Source organism: Drosophila rhopaloa, unplaced genomic scaffold (assembly GCF_018152115.1).
Source record: "Drosophila rhopaloa isolate 14029-0021.01 unplaced genomic scaffold, ASM1815211v1 contig_2, whole genome shotgun sequence".
Taxonomy (NCBI): Eukaryota; Metazoa; Arthropoda; class Insecta; order Diptera; family Drosophilidae; genus Drosophila; species Drosophila rhopaloa.
In genome coordinates this window covers 1,032,969-1,057,045 of record NW_025335083.1, presented here as the reverse complement: position 1 = coordinate 1,057,045, position 24,077 = coordinate 1,032,969, and the positions used below count along the sequence as shown (strand labels likewise).

General features: G+C 34.5%; 2 protein-coding genes across 4 annotated transcripts in view; one reads left to right on the top strand and one right to left on the bottom strand.

The window, feature by feature from the left end:
* Window positions 1-24,077, bottom strand: part of LOC108049437 (beta-1,4-glucuronyltransferase 1) — a 56,435-nt gene that overhangs the window by 12,094 nt on the left and 20,264 nt on the right. For all 3 annotated transcript variants that reach the window (XM_044459567.1, XM_044459568.1, XM_044459569.1), the window contains one exon: window positions 19,838-19,854. The gene's annotated coding sequence lies outside the window, so the exon portion shown is untranslated. The remainder of the gene's footprint in view (window positions 1-19,837; window positions 19,855-24,077) is intronic.
* Window positions 12,818-13,782, top strand: LOC108053325. Its single transcript, XM_017135933.1, has 2 exons — window positions 12,818-12,844; window positions 12,897-13,782. Exon 2 carries the CDS (start codon window positions 12,911-12,913, stop codon window positions 13,565-13,567), a length of 657 nt encoding a protein of 218 aa, XP_016991422.1. The 5' UTR covers window positions 12,818-12,844; window positions 12,897-12,910; the 3' UTR covers window positions 13,568-13,782.

The window sequence follows — 24,077 nt, the reverse complement described above, 5'->3', positions numbered from 1 at the left end:
GTCAATAGGTGGCTAATAACACTAGCTTACAAAATATTTTTGTATTTTTAATAATGCAATTAATACGAAATTAAGTTTTTAATAAGGACAACTAACATTTTCTGTTAATTCGAAGGGCTTCAAGAATGGTCACAAGTGCTGATTAAAAAGCCTTTATACACATTCGTAAATAAATTCTTGTAAAAATTATTGGCGTACCAAAATATCAAACTTTAATCTACGAGGACTTTTACTTATTTTCAGATCAAAGATAGTTTTTGATAAAACAAAAATGTAATTTTTATGATAAGTAAAATATCTTTTCTAAATAAAATTTATATAAATAGTTAAAAATTTGTTAAAATAAAAATGATGTACACAAATTTGTTTTTAACTAATATGTATTATTTTTCGAGGTATAAAGGGATCCGGGAACTTATTCAAACGCAGTTCAGGGTTTGCGGATCGGCTTTAAAGTTTATCATTCATAGGTACTTTTGCCTTTGATCAAATAATTAAGGGGAGATATAGTTAATTCGATGCAAAATCGGTCATTTTTAAAAAAAATTTATTGGCGATACGGATAGTCTCAGCTCAATTTTGGTGCATGTGATAAAGCAACATTTAAACAACATGTGTGAATATTTTCATCCAAAAATATTAAAAAGTGAGTGAGATACAGGCAATCTCCGGCGGCTCCTCGAAGAAAACACGTTTTGCGGTGTAAACGATAACTGGCCACAGAATCATCTGATTTGAAAAAATAAAATTGCATTAGTTAAAGGACAAGATTCCTCAGGTAACGCTGTCAAGTTTCTATTTTTTTTATTTTTTTTCCGATTTTGTAAGGCTCTTCAAAGTCAAAACCCAGGATTTCGCCCAAAAAGTTGAGTTATTTGTTGCTCTAAAAATCACAAAAAAAAATTATATTATACACCGACATGTGGGACCCACAAGGAGGTTTTCTTTGATTTTAAATATTGAAAAAAATTGTATTTATTTGGTGTTGCGCTTGTGTCGGAAACAAGAAAAATACAAACGTCAAAGCTCAAATACTTTCGTGCTACAAATATATAATCACGTAAACGAGCAATTTATTATTTGTCAATATTTCACGTCATTGTTTTCACCTTTTTAACATTAACGGAAAATATGATATTGGAACAAGTTGCAAACAACTGAGAAATCAAAATTAATTGGTTCTTAAATATTAAGAAATTTCTTTAAATCTTACAATATCGATTTCTCGTTTTTTCTCTTTTGGCAAAATATATAGCACTTAGTTTAACGACCCTTAGTATTCACAAATATATCATTCTGTATTAGTTACTGCTATAATTATTTGTCATGGCCTTGTAATCTTACCCACACTAAGGCATGCATCCAATTATTTTGACCATACACAAATATAATGACAACGGTCACGGAAATAGCACGTCTATAGATTGTTTTCAGTAATAAGCTCGATTAAAACTACGTTCGAACTAATTTTAATATTGGTAATGTCCTTGGCGACATGAATTTATATTTTATAAAATAGTTGGGATTGAACTTAAATCAATTGAAAACAAGAAAAGACAAAAACAGTGAAACACCTGAATTAGAAAGAAGGTTTTTGATAGAACTTTCAAAATGTGTTATGCAAACACACACAAGCCTATTGTTAAATTGAAAAAGCAGGTAAGTCTGAACTTTAGACTCATTTAAAGGAAATTGTCCCAATATTGAGCTTTTATACGGACCGCGAATAGCGTGGTTTTATATACCTGTGGCAATTGCAGGCAAAAATATTTTTTTTAGACCAATCCCCTAAGGTGATGTGTTATTTATAAAACAATCGTTCGAATTACGACGTTCGACAAGAAAAAAAACTCATACCAACATATGCCAAAGAAAACACCAATTTTAAAGCAGTTTAATGAATTTTTGCCTTTATCGGAAGAACGTGAGTGCTTGAAAACAAAGGAAGTACAATATAGAGAATCCAAATAAAAAAAGACCAAAAAACGACGAGAAAAAATCGATTGGTTTTGACCTCATAGACGCGTAACACAATTTGGAGCACCGTAAGTGCCAACCGCCAGCGACAACATTGGCGATGATGGGTGCATTGGCACTAATGAAGCGTCAAAAGGAGAGCGGCAAAGAAAAGACGCAGTAAAAGCGAAAGGAAAACAAACACGCCACGAATTAGGCGGCTACGTATGAGTTTGTAAATGCCCCGGACCCCCTTTTTCGGTCGGAACAGAACCTTGTACGGGTTTATGTACATTTCCAGCCATTTTTACCCACTTTGCCACGCCATGTATCACGCGATCAAAATATAAAAAACTAATGTTATGCAGCAAAAACCAATAGATTGGTTCATCGCCGTCGTATTAGAAATTGAGAGAAAACGATAAAAAGGTAATGTGCAGTGGCCGAGGGGCAAAAAAAATTAACACAGCATTCCATTCGATTCCCATAGGCAACGACAAAAGTTATGATTTCTGGCGAAGCCCAACTGTCTTTTGGCAGCTTCTGACCTAAAAAGGATGCAGTTCCTAATTAATCTAATTGCACCCAACCGCTTTCAAATTTGTTTCTATTTCCTAGGAAAAATTTAAAATATATAAGGCAAAAATTGAGCGCAAGTGACGACATTAATGCGACATTGCCTATCTGACAAATGCAGGTGTTAACGTTTAGATTAGGGTAGCTTTGAATCGATTATCACTAGAGTGAGTGAGGGTGCACTTAAGAAAAATCTTTCTTGACAGAAATTTTCGAGACTCGTGCAACTACTACTGCATAGTTTTGGCATTAAATTACTACATCCGCAACGGAAACTCTAATAGAATTCGAGCTTACAAACGTATGCGTTAAACAAAAACCCTCGGTAAGATGCTTAGTTTCGATTTTCCATTATTTATTTAGAATTATATTTATGCCCATACCACATTCCGCTATCTACGCTTTCTAATTTGCCGATACCTTCAAAACAATTTATTAAGTGTGAAAAATAATAAAGTAAAAACAAAACACAAACCAAATATACAAAATTTTAAAACCAACATTTTTTTAAAATTTCTTTAAATTTTTAACCCAAAAAACATTGTTTTTGATGAGTGTAGATACGTACACATTTCCACAGCCACAGGAACAAGACACACTCACAGTTTACCAGCTTAATTTCATTAATTATGTTTGCTCGTTGCCTGACAAATTTTACAAAAATTCGTTTATAAAAACTCAAGTTGGGTTACCCGACTATTAGATACCTGTTATTAAAAGGCTACCGCCGATAAGTTTGCAGAGTTTACTCATATGAGGTTTACAAAACGTTTATATATTTTTGTCATGATAGGTGAACGACAAGAACAATATAGGGTCGGACAGAATAAGTCAAGACATATGCAAAACAAACTTACAAAACCATAGTACCTATAATACGATAGGCAAAAAGTCAGTAGTATAAATAATGTGGTATAATCTAAAAAGTTAGGAAACCTCGGATTGTATGTAATTACATACTCTTCACAGATGGAAGAATGAAACTATCTTAATTTTGAAAGCTCCTTTTCTGCAAAATATCATTTTTATCTTTGACATATTCAGAATTATTCGGAAAACATATTTTTAATTTGTTGTTTTTATTTCATTATAAATAAAATTTTGAAAGCTCCTTTTCTGCAAAATATCATTTTTATCTTTGACATATTCAGAATTTATTTCATTATAAATAAAATTTCGCCAAAATAACAAATTTTTAACCAAAAATCGAAATCACAGAATATATGAGGTCTACCTAAAGAGTATTTAAAGTTTAGACCTCCAAAGTCATTGTTTGCATTTGAGAATGCGAAGAATATGTGGCCTGGACTAATGTAATTTTCATTATCGTTTATATGCATTATGTAGTTTTCCACCGACTAATTGATTGGTCCAAGCAGGCGCGGTGTGCTGAAAATGACGCAATCAAAAAGTCAAGTTATAGGAGCCAAGCGTATCAGGTACTCAGATACTCGTACACTTCTAAAAATATACATTTTTTTGACCCCCCCGAAAGCCCAATAAATTGGAAAAGAGCCCTTGAGCAATTCTCTGTGTAATTGGCATGGAAGGAAATACGATAAATTATAAATAAAGATAAACAAACATCAGCTCCTGTTGCTCCGTACCTATGTCGCAAACGACATTGCCCGTTTAAGAATTGCCAGAGAAAATATTTGCCGCCAATGTCTTTTCTCAATTATTAAGTTCAAACCAGTTAAACAAAAAAAAAACAAATGAAAATAAATAAATTGGTGTGGAGATTTAGGATCTTATTTGATATCCCACGACAATAAAAAATTTTTAAAAAATGTATTTTCTGAATTTTATGCTTTTCTTTTGAAAATTAATAAAGGCTCCTTTGAATACAGAAAAATGTTTTTGTTGAATCATCTGTAAAATATTTAGAAATCGAAAAAGAAACAAAAGTATTGCGAGTATGAGAGACATTTCCGATATCTAGTGCTGGAAACACAACTTCATCTTTGACCTAGGTAAGGTTCAAGGTTTTTTGCGGGGATAAATTTCTGGATAAGATAAAAGGTACAAAACGTTTTAAAATAAAATGTTTGTTTTAAGATAGTCAATGTTTCAATTCAATTATGTTTTTTATACGCACTGGTAAACATTAGGAAAAAACGCATGTACTTGCTTATCTGCAAGTTGTAGTGAAAGTCTGGTATGTGTTTTTTATTTATACGAAAATAATAAAAATTGAACTTAAAAATATTAAAACAAATTATAATTACTTCATTACCTAAACTGTTTTTTTTTTAGTGTATATTAAATTCAATAATTAGGTAAGGTTAAAGATAGACACATATTTGTTTACCTATAAAGGTAAAAGTATATAGGTACTCCCCAACATTGCCGAAATTTGAACTGTCGTATTTTGAACCGGCACTTGTTTTTACGTTGTCGAAAATATTCTATGTTTAGTACTAAATTGATTCGGAAATTTATCCAACGAATAATCATCTCTAGTCAGTTCTTTTGGTCAGTATACGTTGTGAAGCTGGGAAAAAAGGGATTATTCCGTTGACTCCTTTATGTGCTGTACGCGAGCATGGCTTTTTTACTTTTACCTTGCCTCACTAAGGAGTAAAAACCATTTTCGATCCGTTTTTTATTCCAACCATGAATATAATATAAGAATGAAATGCACGTTCCTGCAATGTCATGATGACAAAGGCCGAAAAATTACGCTAAAGATGGGAAACGTAGAAAGCGTAAAAACCAGAAAGCTCCTTAAAGTAGGTATACGGGCTACTACCAGGCTAAAAACCGGCAACCAGGAACAGAGCTACGCGTACGGACGCACTCTCATACTTTTATTTATTTATGCGGATGGAAATCCGAATGGTAAAATGACAGGAGGACGAGCAAATGCACGTTAAACATTTTCGTCGACTACAGTTCTTCTGTATGTTTGCAGACCTTCCTTTCCTCATCTTCCTTTGAGCATCTTTTTTTTCAACATCTACATTTAATATATCTTTTTGTTTTTTCGGAACATTTATTTTACTTAAATTGCGCTTGACACAGAAAAAGTTTACGGATGTGGTGAGTTATTCGTTAAGCCGTATTTTGAACCTGTTTGATTAAGTTTGTCAGTATGCAGTTATAACAATAAGCATTACCAATATCATTTTTAGACCACTTCCTATTATAAGGATGCTATATTATAAAAAAATTGGTCCGTAAGTAAGTAGTAAGATGTTATGAACGGTCGACATGTCTAGTGATGCTGATCAAGAATATTTATCAAACTAAATATCTTTTTCTTGATATTTTAATAATGCGTATGTATTTTCATTTAATAATTTTATTTCCTTGTAGCCATAACATGGATTTTGCATTTTGTATTTATTAGGAATCACCATAGTTAACACTATTAAACAAATACAACAATTCCAAACATATTCTCATTTCTCTATTTAAGAAAATTTTCTTTTTGTTTAGTCTAATGTTATATTAAAAATAAAATATACGTTTATGTAGATGACCATAAAGCATAATCATAAAACAAGAAAGTGATACATTTTTTTTTCCGATTGTTGCTATATGATATAGCTGATCCGGCTCGTTCCGACATATGTACTACCTGCAATAGAAAGACAACTATTGGGAAAGTTTCAAGCAGTTAGCTTTAAAAATGGTGGAATATTTTGCGTAGAAACGGACGCACATAGCCAGATCGACTCTCCTGGTGAAGCTGATTAAGAATATTTATACTTTATAGTGTCGGAAATGTCTCCGTCACTGCGACTTTTGCAAACTTTTGACTGAAATTAAAAAACCCTCTGCAAGGGTATAAAAAAAACCTTAAAATTCAACATGCTTGCTGTGCTAATTATTAAGTTCGTCACTGTATAAACTTTATAGGGTCAGAAATGTTTCCGTTACTGCGTTGCAAAGATTTGACTGAAATTATAATACTCTCTGCAAGGGTATACAAATTCATTTGGCGATATCATCGGGGAAATAACGCAACGTAATAACAAGGTAATTTAAACCAAATTCCAACGCCTTCTCGGATTTCTTGCGGTTTGGAAATAAGCGGAAAACCAGAAAGTCGATTACGGTTTTTCTTTCGTATGAGTAATAAGCCGATTGTGTATCGGGTGTTTACCAATTATGGTTGTCCCACTAATATACACTTTGACCAGTCATTACTATCTAGTTCAAGGGTAGTCAGAAGTCAGTTGGGACATACTGGTCAAGCAAACCTTTGCCTACATGCTATATGTCTTATCCCATTGCATACCGTTTTATACCCTACTTTGGGTTTAATTTTAATGTTGAACTTTTACGCCCATTAAGTGCCTTTTTGCACAAGCTTATTTTTGCCAGTGACATCATTAGGTATTTCTTGAATAAAATTTGACAGGCAGTAACTGGAACTTAAGAGCTCCTGCGAGAATCCCATAGTATCTTTTGGTGCTAGCCTTGCCCTGAAGCCGACATAAGCTAATTACCATGCAACTGACAATTAGAGCGCCTATTAATAGAGACGACTGAGGCGTGTTTAGCCGGACACCTGATTGTGGAATGAAAACATTAAACAAAAACCCGTGCTGTCGGCAGACAATAGCTGATCCAGCCACTGGAGCTGCAAACCAGTGTTTCGAACTCTCGCTTCAAAAATCTAGCTAAATTTTGTAATACATTTTTTCTTCACCAAGTGGTCTTAAAACAAACGAAAGCAGCACGTGAAAAAAAAACTTAAAAATGTGATGTCAGGGATGGCAAATTTAGTCATTTTGCTAAAATAATAGCCAAATCGGTTCAAAACAAACGCAGTTACATGATATTTTCACAAATGTTACGCTTAAGGTTTGCATAGCTAAATTTAGCCACAAAATATCTGATATCGTCACACTGCTGCGAGTTAAATGTGGTCTGAAGGCCAAGTAAGAAGAAATCTTGAGTAAGATACTGCTAAAGGATGCAGCCATTTCAAGCGCATTTAAATAATCTTTCATCTAGCCCGGCTCCATCACAGAGAGCTTATTGAGGCATTGCCACTACTTCTACTCCTTTCTCACTAGTTGAAGCCAAACAGACAGGTAATAAAATTAAAAAAAAAATAAATAAATTAAATTTTACCATACACAGTTAATTAACGGCCTTTTTCTATATATATATATAAAGGTATACCTTTATATAACACCAGAAAGAAAGCAAATTTCGGCATCTCAACCTATTACAAAAATAAAATATTCTATAAAACGATTATATTGGGATTTACCCCCATACATTTTCCGATACACTTTTCGTTCCTATAGACCTTATATACTACTTGCGATAGAAAGAAGACTATTAGACAGTTGCATCCACATAGCTTAAAAACGGACATTTTTTAAAGATATTAAATAAATTTAAAAGGCAAATCTTGTAAAATTAAATCGTATACACATTTTATTACTTAAAATTAAAAAAAAAAGATGGTGAGGGTATTATAAGTATATGAACAATATTATAACATAAGAAATAAATAAATAATAATTTTAACCTTGACACATTTTAGATAGCATATTTTTATCTACCTATAGAATACAATCTGATTCTGAAACAAGAAAGGAGCCGAAGTTGATATACCCTTGCAGAATATTATGTAAATTATATTCTCCAATATTATTCATATGATGCATTCTTAATACTCATAAAAATCCCAACTTCCTAACTTTAAAAACACCAAAGTTATGGCATTTTCAATCGTTCAGTTACATATATGGCAGCTATAGGATACAGTCGGCCGATCCTAATCAAATGGCTATATCAACTCAGGAGGTGATCCTGATCAAGAATATATATACTTTATAGGGTCGGAGATGTCTCCTTATGGATTTGGACGGTTTTACTTTTTGTGAGAGAAAATATTTTGTATTTTATACAATTGCACAGAACAGTTTAATGTTGTATTTAATTAGATGAAAATATAACAATTTTTCATCATGAAATTTGGTATCAGAAAATGTTGATGTTGATTGGGCACTACTTCCTTACCCTTGCTAACAGATTGCTTATCCTTAAATACTCGGTACACACAAACTCCTGCCCTATTGCACGAAATCTTCAAATCCAAATATTTTAACGCAATCTCAATTAAATTTTCAATTTTACAATTAACGCCAATAGTTTAATAAGATTATAGTTTTATTATAAGATGGACCAATTCTTTATGTGTAAAATGTGTAAAACAAGCTCGGTCTTTCGCTAGCACATACATAATCATAAAAGAGACAATTAACTGGTTTCCGTAAATTCGACAACAAAAGCCAGCCCTTGCAGGAAACGTTATAGTCACATTTTCTAAAAAGAAAATTCTTAAAAGCAGTTTCGATTCGCTCGCTTGTCGCCTGTCTGACAGCCGATGATAAAAGAATGAAATCCCAAGACACAGATTCAACTTGTAACTCGCGCGCAACTTCGCATTGTTGACTGAGAGTCTGCTGGTGTTTTGTCTCGGCTACTTTATTTCACAGAAGAGTGCATAGCATCCGATGCAACTGCTTTCGCCTACTCTTCTTCCTGACTTTATCAGTATCCATTGTTTACCCATTTCCCAAATGTAACTGAGCTCCTATAGCAGCCGAAGTATCAGCAACTGAAACAGCGGCAACCAGCAGCTACCATATGAGATAATATTCCCATAGTTCAAGCGGAAGAGCTTGGTTGTGGATAGATTCTGCCGACCACATGGCATGGTATGTATGTATGGGTCAGACGGCATGTGCTGCTCCAGTATGTACTCTTAGCTTAGAATTAAATTTAATTAAGGTTTATAATTTTACAACGAATTGGCAGTTTTGTATTATTTCTTGGCATCCAAATTTTTTTTTAAAGTATAATGTCAAAATAAGACTTAAAAGTTTTGCAATCGCAGGCAGCCTAAGTAGAAAAACACGCACAGTGTGGTGAAAAAGACGATTGCGACACTATAAAGTGTATGTATTCTTAATAACCTTTACTAGGCGAGTTAATATAGCCATGTCCGTGTAGCTGTTTAGCTGCCTTAGTAAATTGGCTTAGTAATAAAAAAAATTAATTTTTTTCCTTGGGACAAATAATAAAAAATGTATGTCTATGTACATCTTCTAAACCCTGTATTTTTCTTACAGTTTAAACTGTATAAGTGATCTATCTTATATTTAGTAATTCATCATTATCAACAAAATATGAAACTACCTGGCAAACCACTCGATTTTTCGTATTTTATTTTATTTCTTCTTTTATTTGTCTTTAAATTTAGAAGGAAGTCTTAGTTAATGTCCAGCATAGTAGAAAGATTTAATTCTGAACTTTCGTTGGAATATCCGAGGAAGAGGGATATTTCCCATCGCTTGGTTTGGCCTTCAATAGACTTTTCAGAGGTTCGTCTTTTTATTTTTGCTTGGTGATTAGCTCCACCCTAAAAGATTTTTACAACTTGCAATTAAATACACGTTGGACCCGGTCTTTTCGTCGTCTCTACATCTTTTGCCGTCTACCTCCAATCAGCTTGTTTCTGTCTGTCTTCTCTATTTATGGCGCTAACATTACTCAGACGCATGTCGTTGCTTATTTGCTTTGGTTGTTGTTGCGCGTACTTGAAGCTAAGCGGAGACAAGCAATTACAAAAACAGAAACCTTGGCTTTGGCTTTAACTTCAACGTGGCAGTCGATGTCGTTGCCAGCGGCTTCTCTTTTGGTATTGCGTGTTGCGCAGGCGCACAGCCATTGCTGGGCTGCTTCTCTCCATCATTTTTCTCGGTCTTTTTCTTCGATTTTTTTATGTGCCAACGGCTCCTAATGCCAATATTTTGTTTTTATTGAAAATAATAGCTGATTGAGTAAACGCTTAGCTGCCTGTCTGATAAACTCACTGATTGAACGAGTGACTGCGCTAACCTCTTTTGCCCACGAGCTTCAGTAGTCTCTTATAATTGATGGTCGGATGGTCTTCTAAAATTTTAAGCAAATGGGTAATTTTGTTGACGAGCCTTGAAGGCCTGTTGGACTAATGAAGGTTTAGGAAACAAAAGAACTTTGTGCTAATCGAAACAAATTGACAGAGCCAAGGATTGATTAAAAATAAATAAAAATAAATTATCCACGACGAGTAGAAACACTGGGGTTAAACAAAATCTCAGTTGAACTAGACGATCATTACTAGTTTGTCGCACTGTTGCGCTCTTTTGCATGTCTCATCTTTGGAGAGACAAGCAGCTTGTTTTATGAGTCAGCTCAGGGACTGACCCTCCTCTTGCTTAATTTATGCTGAGCTTCGTTTACTTGTTTTCAGCATACAAATAATTAAAAAGCCTTGGTTAATTGATAAATTGTCTGTTCTCTGGATTATGTGTCATGTGCCTAAAATAAACACATTGAAATGTAATATAAACGGATTAATTTATTTTTATTTTGATTAATGAGTTATGACTCGTTTTTAAAATGGTAAAAACTTTGAAAAAAATGTGATAAGAAATCTTATACTCTACAATTTGATGTAATTTTTAGCGGAAATGCTATGCTTTCGCAGAGGTAAGAATTTTTATAGATGTGGCATTAGGTGATCAACTAAAACACCTGCAAAGCCTGAGTTTTCCCCTAAATCTATTAAACTAAAAAAATTACTTTCTGAGAAATACTTAAGCGGCAGACAACAGTTTTAGCGTTATGTACCCCATAGCCTGTTTCCCAAGACCGACTTAATTTGATTTATGGAACGCCTTGCTCTAGCCGCCATGCTGAGTACATTAAAGTCATGTCGTACTTAACGATGAAGACCCAGGATGGAAGGAAATTGAGAGGCAATCACTAGCTAGTTTGGCCGTAAAGATAAGCACGCTAAAAAGGTCTTAAAGTGGCCGTGTTTGGAGAGGTCTTAATGAGGCTAAAAAACGAACATAGAAATTGTCACTTATCCTGGCCAGAGGAGGGCGGTCACAGAGGATTGAAGACGGACACGCAGACAGAGTCACTCATGATCCCCCCACGATAAAGACAGCCACACCGGAGCAGAGGCCACTTTGGCCAGAAATATAACATCAGCCTCGCCGCAGCAGAAATTCAAACTTGAAGATGCATTGATAGATTAGGCCGCACTCTTGGCCAGTATCAGATGCGTTCCCATCCGTGACAGGCGTTGCAACACTATCGATTACTGCCGAGATGTGCGCATTCCTCATGCCATGCATTCTTGGTAAACTATTTTTAAATAACCATGTGCTCCCTAAATGGATACCATGGTCTCCCGATGCCTCTTCCCTCAGCTCCACTGGCACTGGCAAGTAAAAATATCCCTGCTATATTGAGACAAAAAAAAGTAATATAATCATGTATCCCGACTATGCAATACACACAACTTAATATACACATCTCTGCCCAAAGATGCGCTAACTTTCATTTAAAAGTTTAGTTTTTTATAATTTATACCAAGGACGGCAATCGTTATAAGTTACTTAAATTAAACAAAAGTAAAATGACACCAAAAATGAATTTGAGTTCAATTCTAAAAATTCGGCTACTGTGTTGAAGTTTTGATTATTATATTTTTTATATTATTGTACAGCGATCACTAAGGTATCCTGCATATAAATTATTTTTTTGTAATGCTTAAAAAAATATATATTTTCGAGGACCAAAGTCGTCCCATATTAAAAAAAAGGTAAAACTATATTTATTAATTCGTTAATAATGACTATTGTGCCTAAAAATAAACAAACTGTAAAATAAATAAATTATTTTTCCGATTAACAGAAAAGTGAGAGACTAGTTTGCTATGAAGGATATATATACTGTTTAGGGTCGGAAAATGTCTTCTTTATTCCTATGGAAATTTGTGAAAATTTGTTAAATGTACTTCGTTACAATTTCAATATACCCTTGAACTCTACACAAATGTACTCCCATCGTCCTACTGGAATTTCGCACAGCCGCTTTAGGGTCCAACCCATGGTCTATCCACTGGACGGGTCACTCTTCGAGGCTGTTATTAATGGCGCTGCTTGTTTGGCCCACAAACCAAAAAAGAAAACTACTATGTACAGCTAGCCAAAGAATCAAAACTAGTTTTCTGTTCTTTTTACTGGATTCTTCCTCAGCGTTTTGTGCTCAACGACTGCTGGCCAGCAGCTTTAAGTTGACCAGGCCAAGGAGGAAGTTATACCGCAATTATCCGGAGGCAACGCCCGACGATCCTAGGCAGCATGATTTCAAGGTTCGTTGGTCAGTGCGTTCAATTGCTGCTTGTGGGAACGGATCGCCAAGTTTGAATCTCTAAGCATCTGAGTTTGAGATTATTGTCATTAAGTGGTTGCTTGTGTTGTTCATAGCTTAAGCATTCAAAGTATTTGTAGGCCTCTGACACCTTACAAAATTCTAAAAGTGATTTCTTGCAGATTAAGAGGTCGCAATGCCTACCCTAAAACTGCGAATTGGTCTGCCCTCCAAGCGAATGATGGGCAGCATCTGCATCTGCGGGGCACTGGCCTCCATCTCCGGCCTGGCCTACATGCGCTGGAGTCTTGAGGACCGGGTGCGTCAAACCGTGTACTACCAGATGGCTATCCAGCAACTCCGCCAGCACAGCGGAGCTGTGGGTCTGCTGGGCGAGCCCATCAAGGAGTCCGGGTTCAGTCTGTCCAACGAGAAGAACCGCTGCGATGTGGACAAGGCCCAGCTGCAGGTGGCCGTGCAGGGTCCAAAGGACAGGGGCACCGTCTTTTTCTGGGCCACGAACAGCAAGAATGAGGGCTGGTTAATCGACCGTCTAGAGCTCGAGACAAAGCAGCATCCGAACACTCGTTTCCTTCTCAAGAAGCCCCAAAACTACGCCCTGCTTAGCAATGAAGGTGATCCGGATCCCCAGGTCACCGAGGGCTCCGATGATTCCCAGCAACCGCAGCAGGAACAAGCGGATGGCGAGGAGCAGGACCAGGAGCAGGAGCAGGAGCAAGCTGGCCATACCCATCCCAGTATTCAGAATAATCCCCCGCAGCAACTACGCCAGCGGCAGGGCCAGGAGCCGCCCCCTTTCATTCACACAGCAGAGGGCGGAGGGATGCAGTAGCAAGTCCATGTCATTATGCAAATGGGTCTAGCTCTTTCCTTTTGCCAACAAAGAAATGCTTACCAACTAATCGCTGGCCACACAGTTTTGATTTAATCAAGAGGGAAGTCACTTTCACCTCAAAAGAAACAGTACTCAATAGTTATTTTGGAATGAAATCGATATAATTACAAAAGCAATAGAAATTAAAGATATACAATACAATTTTAACAAAAGGTATATTTAAATACCTAATGCCTGTGCTCTAGAATCTCGAGGGAACATTTTAATTTACTTGAAATAATTGTGTACATGCTGGCATTCACAAGAATGTCAACAATGACATTGCGTTTGCCGTTTTCAGCTTTTGTTACTCGCTTTGGCTGGGTTTATATGCAAAATAAAATAAATTTTATTTTATATAGGTACTTGCAGTTTATTTCTAGTAGTTTTTTGCTTGGGTTTAAAAGTGTAACATCATAATGTTTTCAAATGATTGAGATTTAGAAAAAACAAGAAAGGAAAGCTAACTTCGGACGGAGCCGAAGTTGATATACCCTTGCAGAATATTCTGTAAATTATATTTGTCAAAATTATTCATATGATGTATTCTTAATACTCATAAAATGTCCCAACTTCCTAACTTTAAAAACACCAAAGTTATGGCATTTCCAATCGTTCAGTAATATGGCAGCTATAGGATATAGTCGGCCGATCCTTATGAAATTTGGTAGGTCGGATTGATTGGCCAAAAATAAAACCCATAGAAGAACCCTAGAACCCTAACTTTACAAACACCCAAGTTATGGCATTTCCGATCAATCAGTTATATTGCGGCTATAGGATATAGTCGTCCGATCCTTATGAAATTCGGTAGGTCGGATTTATTGGCCAAAAAAAAACTTATAGAAAATCCCAACTTCCTAACTTTAAAAACACCAACGTTATGGCTTTTCCGATCGTTCAGTTATATGACAGCTATATGATATAGTCGCCCGATCCGGCTCGTTCCGACTTATATACTACCTGCAATAGAAAGACAACTTTTGGGAAAGTTTCAAGCAGATAGCTTTAAAACTGAGGGACTAGTTTGCAGAGGGACGGACAGACGGACTGCCAACGGACATGGATATATCGACTCTCCTTGTGATGCTGATCAAGAATATTTATACTTTATAGGGTCGGAAATGTCTCCTTCGCTGCGTTGCAAACTTTTGACTGAAATTAAAATACCTGCAAGGGTATAAAAATAGCAGTATTTATGAAAACCATGAAAATATTCAGAGCAAAACGCCGAAACGATTAGTTTAGATTTGCTTCTTGACAAGCAGGCATGCGGAAAAACTAGCAAAGTAAATATATTTGGTGTGTGGTTGAAACAGCAGACAGCCAAAAGAAATAAGTTGTTTCAGAAATAGACAGGTAATGTTGTTTCATTCATTATGACCAATTCCACTGTTTTTGTCTGGGTTTTTTTATCACTTTATTATGGGGAGTTATCTGGGTGCGGGGTAATTAAATTCCTGCCTGTTGTTTCTTTTTATTGCCAGTTTCCCGCCTTTTTGTGGAAATGTTCACCTTCCTCAAGATGTTATTAAAAAGATAATCGCAATCTTAGTCATTTTATTTGCCTCTTTTTCTATCTTTATTTCGTGGAAATCAAATAGCGAGAGCGGAAGGGGCGTAGGTATATACTTATTTTTACCTTGAAAGTTAAACAAACCAACACAAGGAAGCAGCAACAAGGCAACATTAAAGTCAGAAGCAATTAAGCGTGCGGAACACAAAAACATGAAGCAGAGGTCAGGGTGGTGACCAGTAGTCTGGTCCGCTGACGGCGATGGGCAGCTTTTGTTGCAGAAAAATACAAATCTTTATGGGTTTATTTGTAAGAGTTCGTTGGTGCCTTTTGTTTACCCAGACATTTGCCATTTGTTGCAGCAAATTGAATGTAAATGATTTCATTACTATTTGTACTTTGGCTTTTGTCAACCCATGAACGGACCATTCATTCAGTTATATCAATTATGAACAATAATTCATTTTGCTTAAGCAAAAAAATTAATACAAAAAAAACTTAGAAAAAGTATATATACAATTATTGTTAATCCATTGATAATTAATGTTAGTAAGGACTTATTTTTTTTACTTGACTTTCGAAACAATACAACATTTTTATACCCGTTACTCGTAGAGTAAAAGGGTATATTGTATTCGTGCAAAAGTATGTAACAGCTAGAAGGAAGCGTTTCCGACCCTATAAAGTATATATATTCTTGATCAGGGTCACTAGCCGAGTCGATATAGCCATGTCCGTCTGTCCGTCTGTCCGTCTGTCCGTCTGTCTGTCCGTCTGTCTGTCCGTATGAACGCTGAGATCTCGGAAACTATAAAAGCTAGAAGATTGGCATTTTGCATGCAGATTCTAGGAGTTCCTACGCAGCGCAAGTTTGTTTCAAAAAGGTGCCACGCCCCCTTTAACGCCCACAATCGCTTATATACGATAAATTTAAATATTTCGGAAAAGTAAAAATGCAGTTTTATTGTGTTTATCAATACCTATCGAAATGTAGAAGAAATTTTTCAAATCGGACCATTCGTTAAAAAGTTATGCGTGATCAAAGTTTCTATCTCCATCTCCCTCGCACTCCCTTTACCTGAGTAACGGGTATCTGATAGTCGGGGCACCCGACTATAGCGTTCTCTCTTGTTTTAAAACTAATTTCATGTGGGTGGAATACAAGTATCTAAAGCACAAAAAATATGAACATATATTTTGTATTTTTGCCATGAAGCTTTATATATATGTGTTATCTTCCATGGCAGTATCTTGATTGTTGTTAGCTTTCTTTCTTCAGCGGAAAAAAAAATCGAATTTACATGAGTTGTGCTTAAAAAATAAAACACTGAAAAGCAAACCAAAAGTCATTTCCAGAGAAATCTGTGCAAATGAAGTAAAGGTGTCAAGAACCTTATTGACAAGCAGGCCTGCAACTGCGAGGCACTGAAAACAAAATCATAAGAACAATGACTGAGACCCAATATCGCAAGAACCGTGTAGGAAGCAAAAAAGAACAAGAGAGAACGCTATAGTCGGGTGCCCCGACTATCAGATACCCGTTACTCAGCTAAAGGAAGTGCGAGGGAGATGGAGATAGAAACTTTGATCACGCATAACTTTTTAACGAATGGTCCGATTTGAAAAATTTCTTCTACATTTCGATAGGTATTGATAAACACAATAAAACTGCATTTTTACTTTTCCGAAATATTTAAATTTTTAAAATCGTATATAAGCGATTGTGGGCGTTAAAGGGGGCGTGGCACCATTTTGAAACAAACTTGCGCTGCGTAGGAACTTCTAAAATCTACATGCAAAATGCCAATCTTCTAGCTTTTATAGTTTCCGAGATCTCAGCGTTCATACGGACAGACAGACAGACAGACAGACGGACAGACGGACAGACGGACAGACGGACAGACGGACAGACGGACAGACGGACATGGCTAAATCGACTCGGCTAGTGATCCTGATCAAGAATATATATACTTTATAGGGTCGGAAACGCTTCCTTCTAGCTGTTACATACTTTTGCACGAATACAATATACCCTTTTACTCTACGAGTAACGGGTATAAAATGGCTAAATCAAACAAGAGTAAAACGTGACTGACAATCAGACAAAAAAAGAAGAAAATTAGTTTCTTACAGCTGCCAAATGAGCTACGTGAAAGTTTTTTAGAACTGACAGTTCTGCCCATTTTAATCCAGTTTAACATTGCTCAATAGGGCTAGTAACCACATTCTCTGTGAGAAACTAAAATTTTCAATGTGAAAAAGATATAAATATTTTAAATACATTTGAACATCATTTAATTTTGTTGGTTCTTTGGGATTAGGTAATATTTAAATACTATGGAATTTCGGTTTTAATTATATAAAAATCGGACATATATAGCTATCATAGAAAAATCGAAAAATTAAAAAAAATATAATGATATTTAATTTATAAAATTAAAAAATTTTTAAATATCATTTTTAGAAAATATTTTACATAATCCTTTATTTAAAAAAAACATTTCTAAAGAATTTTGAAAGCTTAGGGTTAATTTTTGAGATTAATTATAACTGCATTTAATTTAATTAATATTTGACAAGTTTGAAATTGTGTAAGACCTAAAAATATTCAATCTCAGGATTCTCCAAAGTACGGTTTTTTGGTTTTACGAATAATGTGTAATGTATCAAAAGTTTGAAAGGGTAACTTCTTTTGTCTGGTAAGAATCAGTTGCGTTTGAATCTTAGTATTTGGTTTAGAGATAACAATACCCTTAAAGTTATTACAAATCAACTACATTTTATATTACTAAAAACAATATGAAATATGTTGATTTTGCGCTGCATTTTGCCATCGTTTCTATGGCAGCTATATGATATTGTTGTCCGATTTTAATTTAAATAAAACCGTAATTAATTAATATTTAAATATTACCAAATCACAAAGAACAACAACCACAAATTAAAACAACAAAGTTATAATTTTTTTGAATTTTTTTTTCCAATTGTTCCAATGGGAGCTATATGTTATAGTCGCCCGATCCGGCTCGTTCCAAATTACATACTACCTGTAATAGAAAGACAACTTTTGGGAAAGTTTCTAGCAGATAGCTTTAAAACTGAGGGTCTAGTTTGCGTACAAACGGACAGGCGGGCAGAAAGACGGACGGACATGGCTAGATCGACTCTCCAGGTGATGCTGATCAAGAATATATATATATATATTATAATAGGGTCGGAAATGTCTTCTTCACTGCGTTGCAAACTTTTGACTGAAATTATAATACCCTCTGCAAGGGAATAAAAATAATAATCCTCTTATTATAAATTAATTACAACTTTTTTCTTTTGTTGCTTTGTTTTAAAGTTATTACTAAATAACCAAAAAAGTTCTATGTAAAGTGCATTGTTTAGTTTCGCTTCTTGTCATAACAATCGAGTGGTCTTAAATAGCTCCAAGTCACAAACCGCACCTAATGCAATGCGAATGCTACTAGCGAATGCCATTCAGACACAAAACAATTTTCGCATGTGGGCAGTGAAGTAAGCGATAGGTCGGCATACTTTCCGAAGTCACTGTCATTGGCAAACAAATAGAGCGAAAGCAACATCGCAAGCCGCTTATAAGGTAAGCCAGTAAGGAAAGCAACTAATGTCAAAGGCGGACCGTGGGGCAGTACAAAATTTCAGCTGCTGAAATATGTGTTAATCATGTTTTAACGAATAACAAAGCTGACTCCTGCAAATCAAATTATACTTTTTTTAAGCTATATTTCAATGCATAATATTTAAATAAATAAATAAGACATCTATCAAGTGCAAACCATTTTATTGGATATGATCCTTACTATTTTTACAATAATAAAAAAACAAATATATATTTTAATTTCGCTGTTTACCTATAAAGATGTTTTCGCATGCAGTGTGTAGCAATTTAAAATCTACTGGGTTTTCCATACAGTCTTTGGTACAAACAAAGTAAAATGGCCTAGAAATCATTTATACTGCAGGGAGCTTACATTTCAATCAATGTTTACAACAAACAGTTGAGTTGTGACTTAACTTTTTTTAATGCAAAAACTATATTATAAAGCCATTAAGGTCCACCAAGGAATATCATTTGCGTCCCATTCACCGTTCCTCCCCAAAGCATTACTTAAACTTTGTCGGTAGACAATGTATTGAATTTAGACAAGAAATTCATTTGCAGCTGACACTAACGGCGAGATGGAAAAGGTTTGTTTAAGCCAATTCAAAAATGCAGGTAAATATAATGCAAAACGAAGAAAACGTGTAACAGAAATCATATAATATCACTCCCATTTGGCGTTGACTATAGAGAGGGAGAAAATCAATTGAATTTATGTGGTTTGTGACAAATGTCAACGGCACACGCTTATTATTGTTAATATAAACAGGAAACCGACGCTTAACAAAATAAAACATGACAACAAATCGACGACGGTGATTAACGAGGACACCTAACTAAATTTGGTATAGCTTATAATAATGGATAGTGTAAATCTTGGTTTTACCTTGTCTGTACATAGATTTTAATTTCTTTGACGGCATCTAAAATTTTTCTTTTTAATTATTTGCACGCACTTCATTTGCTCATAACCCCCTTACCCCTATCCATATTGCCCTACAATATGTGTGTATTTAGAAAATCATAGCGATACATACTTTCAGTTTCTTTACATCTTTAACAAAGACTCAAATAAAAAACTTACCTGTTTTTTTATAATTGCTGAAATAAAAAGAGAAGAAACAAGTATTAAGAAATTAGATAGGGAATAAGTATATAATTATAAGTTATTTGCAATTTAATCTTGAAAAGTAAAGATTATCTAACCTGGTAATTACATATTTAGTAAAATGTTTGACTCAAATAGTAATTAAAATATCAAAATACAATACCATTAATGTAGTAACTATTAGGTGATGTGAGTATTTTGTATTCGCTTAACTTGACTTAACCCAAAGATCAGACACCAAAAAGAATTTACAGGATCATGTTTGTACTGTCTGAATCAGAGATCACCACGGCTCTAAAGAGCACAGAAAAGTGATTTGCCGATCGGATCGGTCTACTATATCATATAGCTTCCGTAGTAGCAATCGCGAAAAAAAATTAAAAGAAAAAATTGTAACTTCGTTCTTTCTTTACATTACCACTCGTTTAGCACTTTCAGAAATACGGTTTTAGATTTATAAAAGTCGGATGACAATCCACTCGGGAATATAGTCAATTTTGAAGAATTCAGCATCGACATCGAAAAAAATTAAATATTTAAATTTTGTAACAACTTTGTCTTGTCGAACTTTGTTGAACATTGTTGATGGTAGCAACTTCGTAAACGTTTGTTTTTCATATCTAAACAAACATCAAACTGTATCTATTTTATTATACTTTTACTAAACTAAGTTAGTGCTCATGGTTATTGGCATATTAAAATGCGTTGCATCGAATTGATAATTTTGTAAATTTCCGTGACTTCCATTGTTATAAGCATAGTTATAAGCCCCTTATTAAAAACTTTGCGTTACCAAAAAAACTTTTCCCAACTAAGCAACCTTTCGCAATGCAAACGAACCGTTAGGGTTTACTTTAAAATACAATAATGTACATTTAGTCGAATTCAAAGTTAATGTGTTGCAAGAAAAAAAAAAGAAAGAGCATGAAAAGTAAAGCAAAAAGTGGAGTGCCAGAAGGAAGTTAGAAGGTATGTAGACCAAAAACTTCAAGTCACATAATTCTATAGAAGCCCCAAAATTTGGAAAATAATTGTTTTAACAAAATTTTATTTATTTAGCATCTAATTGAAGCTCAAGCTAAAGTGTTTATTTGTTTAAATCTTCTTTATCGGGCTTCTGAAATTCTGATAAAGAAAAAGACTTAAGGGGGTATATACCTTTTTCATTTTCAAAAAATCGAAAAATCTTTTTTGCTTTATCTTGAAGAACAACTTTTTGAGGACATTTTTCCAAATTTGATAGAGATTTGAGCAGTATAAAGAAAGTTACAGCGCTCCCGGCCACGCGCCTCGTCCCCGCCCAAACCAAAACTTGAAACTTTAAACGCGAATATCTCGAAATGGTGTTTTTTGAAAAATGACTGCGGTGATATTGATTGGCGAAAAACTACTGAACCGATTTTCTTCAAATTTTTTTTTTTGATCTTCGTAATGAATTTTATTAGGACTTGAACGATCGATTTTTCATGTAAAAATTTTTAATTCGCCGAAATAGATAGTTTTGTAAGAATTTTAGCGTATAAAAACTTCAACTCAAAAAACGGTTCCGTATGGACAAAAAAAATTTTTTTAACGTTCGTTCAAGTACAGGATATTAATCTAAACTAAAGAAATATTTTTATTTTTACGGTTTCAGTTGACCCGTTCGTCCTGGGGAATTATCACCGCAAGGCTCTTCCAAAAAAAGGCGTTTAAGGGAAACAGCCACCCCTTAAAAGCTATTAAATATTTTTTCACAAATTTTTGCATAAACATTGTCAGCAATCTAAACTTTCAGAAAATATAATCATTCATTTAATAAGAAAAATTGTTACTTACATACAAAAAATCCAAACTTTCTATTTTTTTCGACAAAAAAGGTATATACCCTTTTAACGGGGAGTCCCTGTTAATGTTAGCTCTCACATTGACGCTCGAGAAAACCAAATATTCGTAGCAGTCACTTTATCTATCTGAGAACCCGTCTCTTAATTGTCCAATTTTTATAAAATTAAAATCGTATTTTTGAAATAGTACAAATTTATTTTATTACTTTCGTTTATGTTTTTTTTTAAACAAGGAAGATACAACATTTATAAGGTATATATTTTTTAGGGTCGGAAATATTTTATTCATTGCAAACTGAGATTGTAATACTCTCTGCAAGGATACAAAAAGTGAATATCCAGAGACGTTACATACGTACATACCTTAAAGGATTGATTTTAAATTAAAGTTAAGCTGGGTCAAAATAGCAATTTAGAACTATTAAACTAATGAAATCGAGATAGGATGTTGACTTTGCCAAACAAATTTCTTATTCCCTAGCAGGAAAACAGGTTAATGTCCTTCAAATAGCTCAAACCCAATTCGGGAAGTTTTTGTTAATAGCTTTGACCCTGCACAAGTAATCTGAGGATTTGGTTATTAATTTTTAACAAAAATATATTTACTTTGTTAGAATAGAGAAGTGCTGAAGTAATTTCACAAACATATATTGGCTATGATATGATATGATGTTTTTTTTTAATATAAATGTTTTTTGGCGGTATATAATTATTCGATCAACAATCGACATACAAAAAACCATTTCGAAATCAAACAATTGTTAAAGAAGTTATTAAGAAATTGAGTCAAAAAGTTCAGCTCTAGCAGATAAATATGCATTAACGCCAAATGGCGCCTCATCCTTTTTGTTTGCCGTTCCAATATAATTGAGATTAACGCCATCTGTTAAGGGACATAATTTCTGTGAAATTGGATAATTTTGTATCGGGTGTTTCATAGTCGTGGCACTTAAAGCGTTTCTTCTTAATTTTATCTCGTGATATTACACCTTAAATAACACTTCTTAAAAATATAACTGCCGTTAAATTATGGATTATAAAAGTTTGCGTCTCACAAGTTTTGTTAGTAACTTCGATTACAGACTAGTTAACCACCATTAAAATTTAATACTTTAAAAAGGTAGGTAAATGATTTTTGTTGAAAAATGCTTTGATTTAAATAGGTTTGTCGAGCTTACAGCAACAGCACAGTACAGATTTAGGTGTTTTTTTAAATCCCGTTTAAAAACCACGCACCCATGAACAATTAAAGCTCTATTAACAAAATAAATAAAAATCCAAGCACTTGGAAATTTTAACGAAAATGTCAATCAGGACAAAAACTATTATAAACTTCTTCTTTTATTTTAATGCAAAAAATGGTTTAAAAAAGAAATAATTTTAAGTATTTCATTGACCTGCTTTGTTTTTAAAACTTTTAACAACATAGGAAACCACAAAAATAAAAGGATGAAACAAAATATCACGTGCAACATGCTTCGAAAGACAGCCTAAAATTAATAAAAAAACAAGAAAGGAAAGCTAACTTCGGGCGGAGCCGAAGTTGATATACCCTTGCAGAATACTCTGTAAATTATATTCTCCAAAATTATTCATATGCATTCTTAATACTCATAAAAAATCCGAACTTCCTAGCTTTAACAACAACAAAGTTATGGCATTTCCAATCGTTCAGTTATATGGTAGCTATAGGATATAGTCCGCCGATTCTTATGAAATTTGGTAGGTCGGATTGATTGGCCAAATATAACACCCACAGAAAATCCCAAATTCCTAACTTTACAAACACCAAAGTTATGGCATTTCCGATCAATCAGTTATATGGCAGCTATAAGATATAGTCGGCCGATCCTTATGAAATTTGGTAGGTCGGATTGATTGGCCAAAAATAAAATCCATAGAAAATCCCAACTTCCTAACTTAACAAACACCAAAGTTATGGCATTTCCGATCAATCAGTTATATGGCAGCTATAGGATATAGTCGGCCGATCCTTATGAAATTTGGTAGGTCGGATTGATTGGCCAAATATAAAACCCATAGAAAATCCCAACTTCCTAACTTTACAAACACGAAAGTTATGGCATTTCCGATCAATCAGTTATATGGCAGCTATAGGATATAGTCGGCCGATCCCGGCCGTTCCGACTTATATACTGCGTGCAAAGGAAAGAAGGGTGTGTGCAAAGTTTCAATCCGATAGCTTTAAAACTGAGAGACTAGTTTGCGTAGAAACAGACAGACGGACAGACGGACAGACGGACATGGCTATATCAACTCAGGAGGTGATCCTGATCAAGAATATATATACTTTATAGGGTCGGAAATGTCTCCTTCACTGCGTTGCACACTTTTGACCAAAATTATAATACCCTCTGCAAGGGTATAAC

Coding starts and splice junctions, on each gene's coding strand:
- LOC108053325 (XM_017135933.1), top strand. CDS start 12,911: ATGCCTACCCTAAAACTGCGAATTGGTCTGCCCTCCAAGCGAATGATG.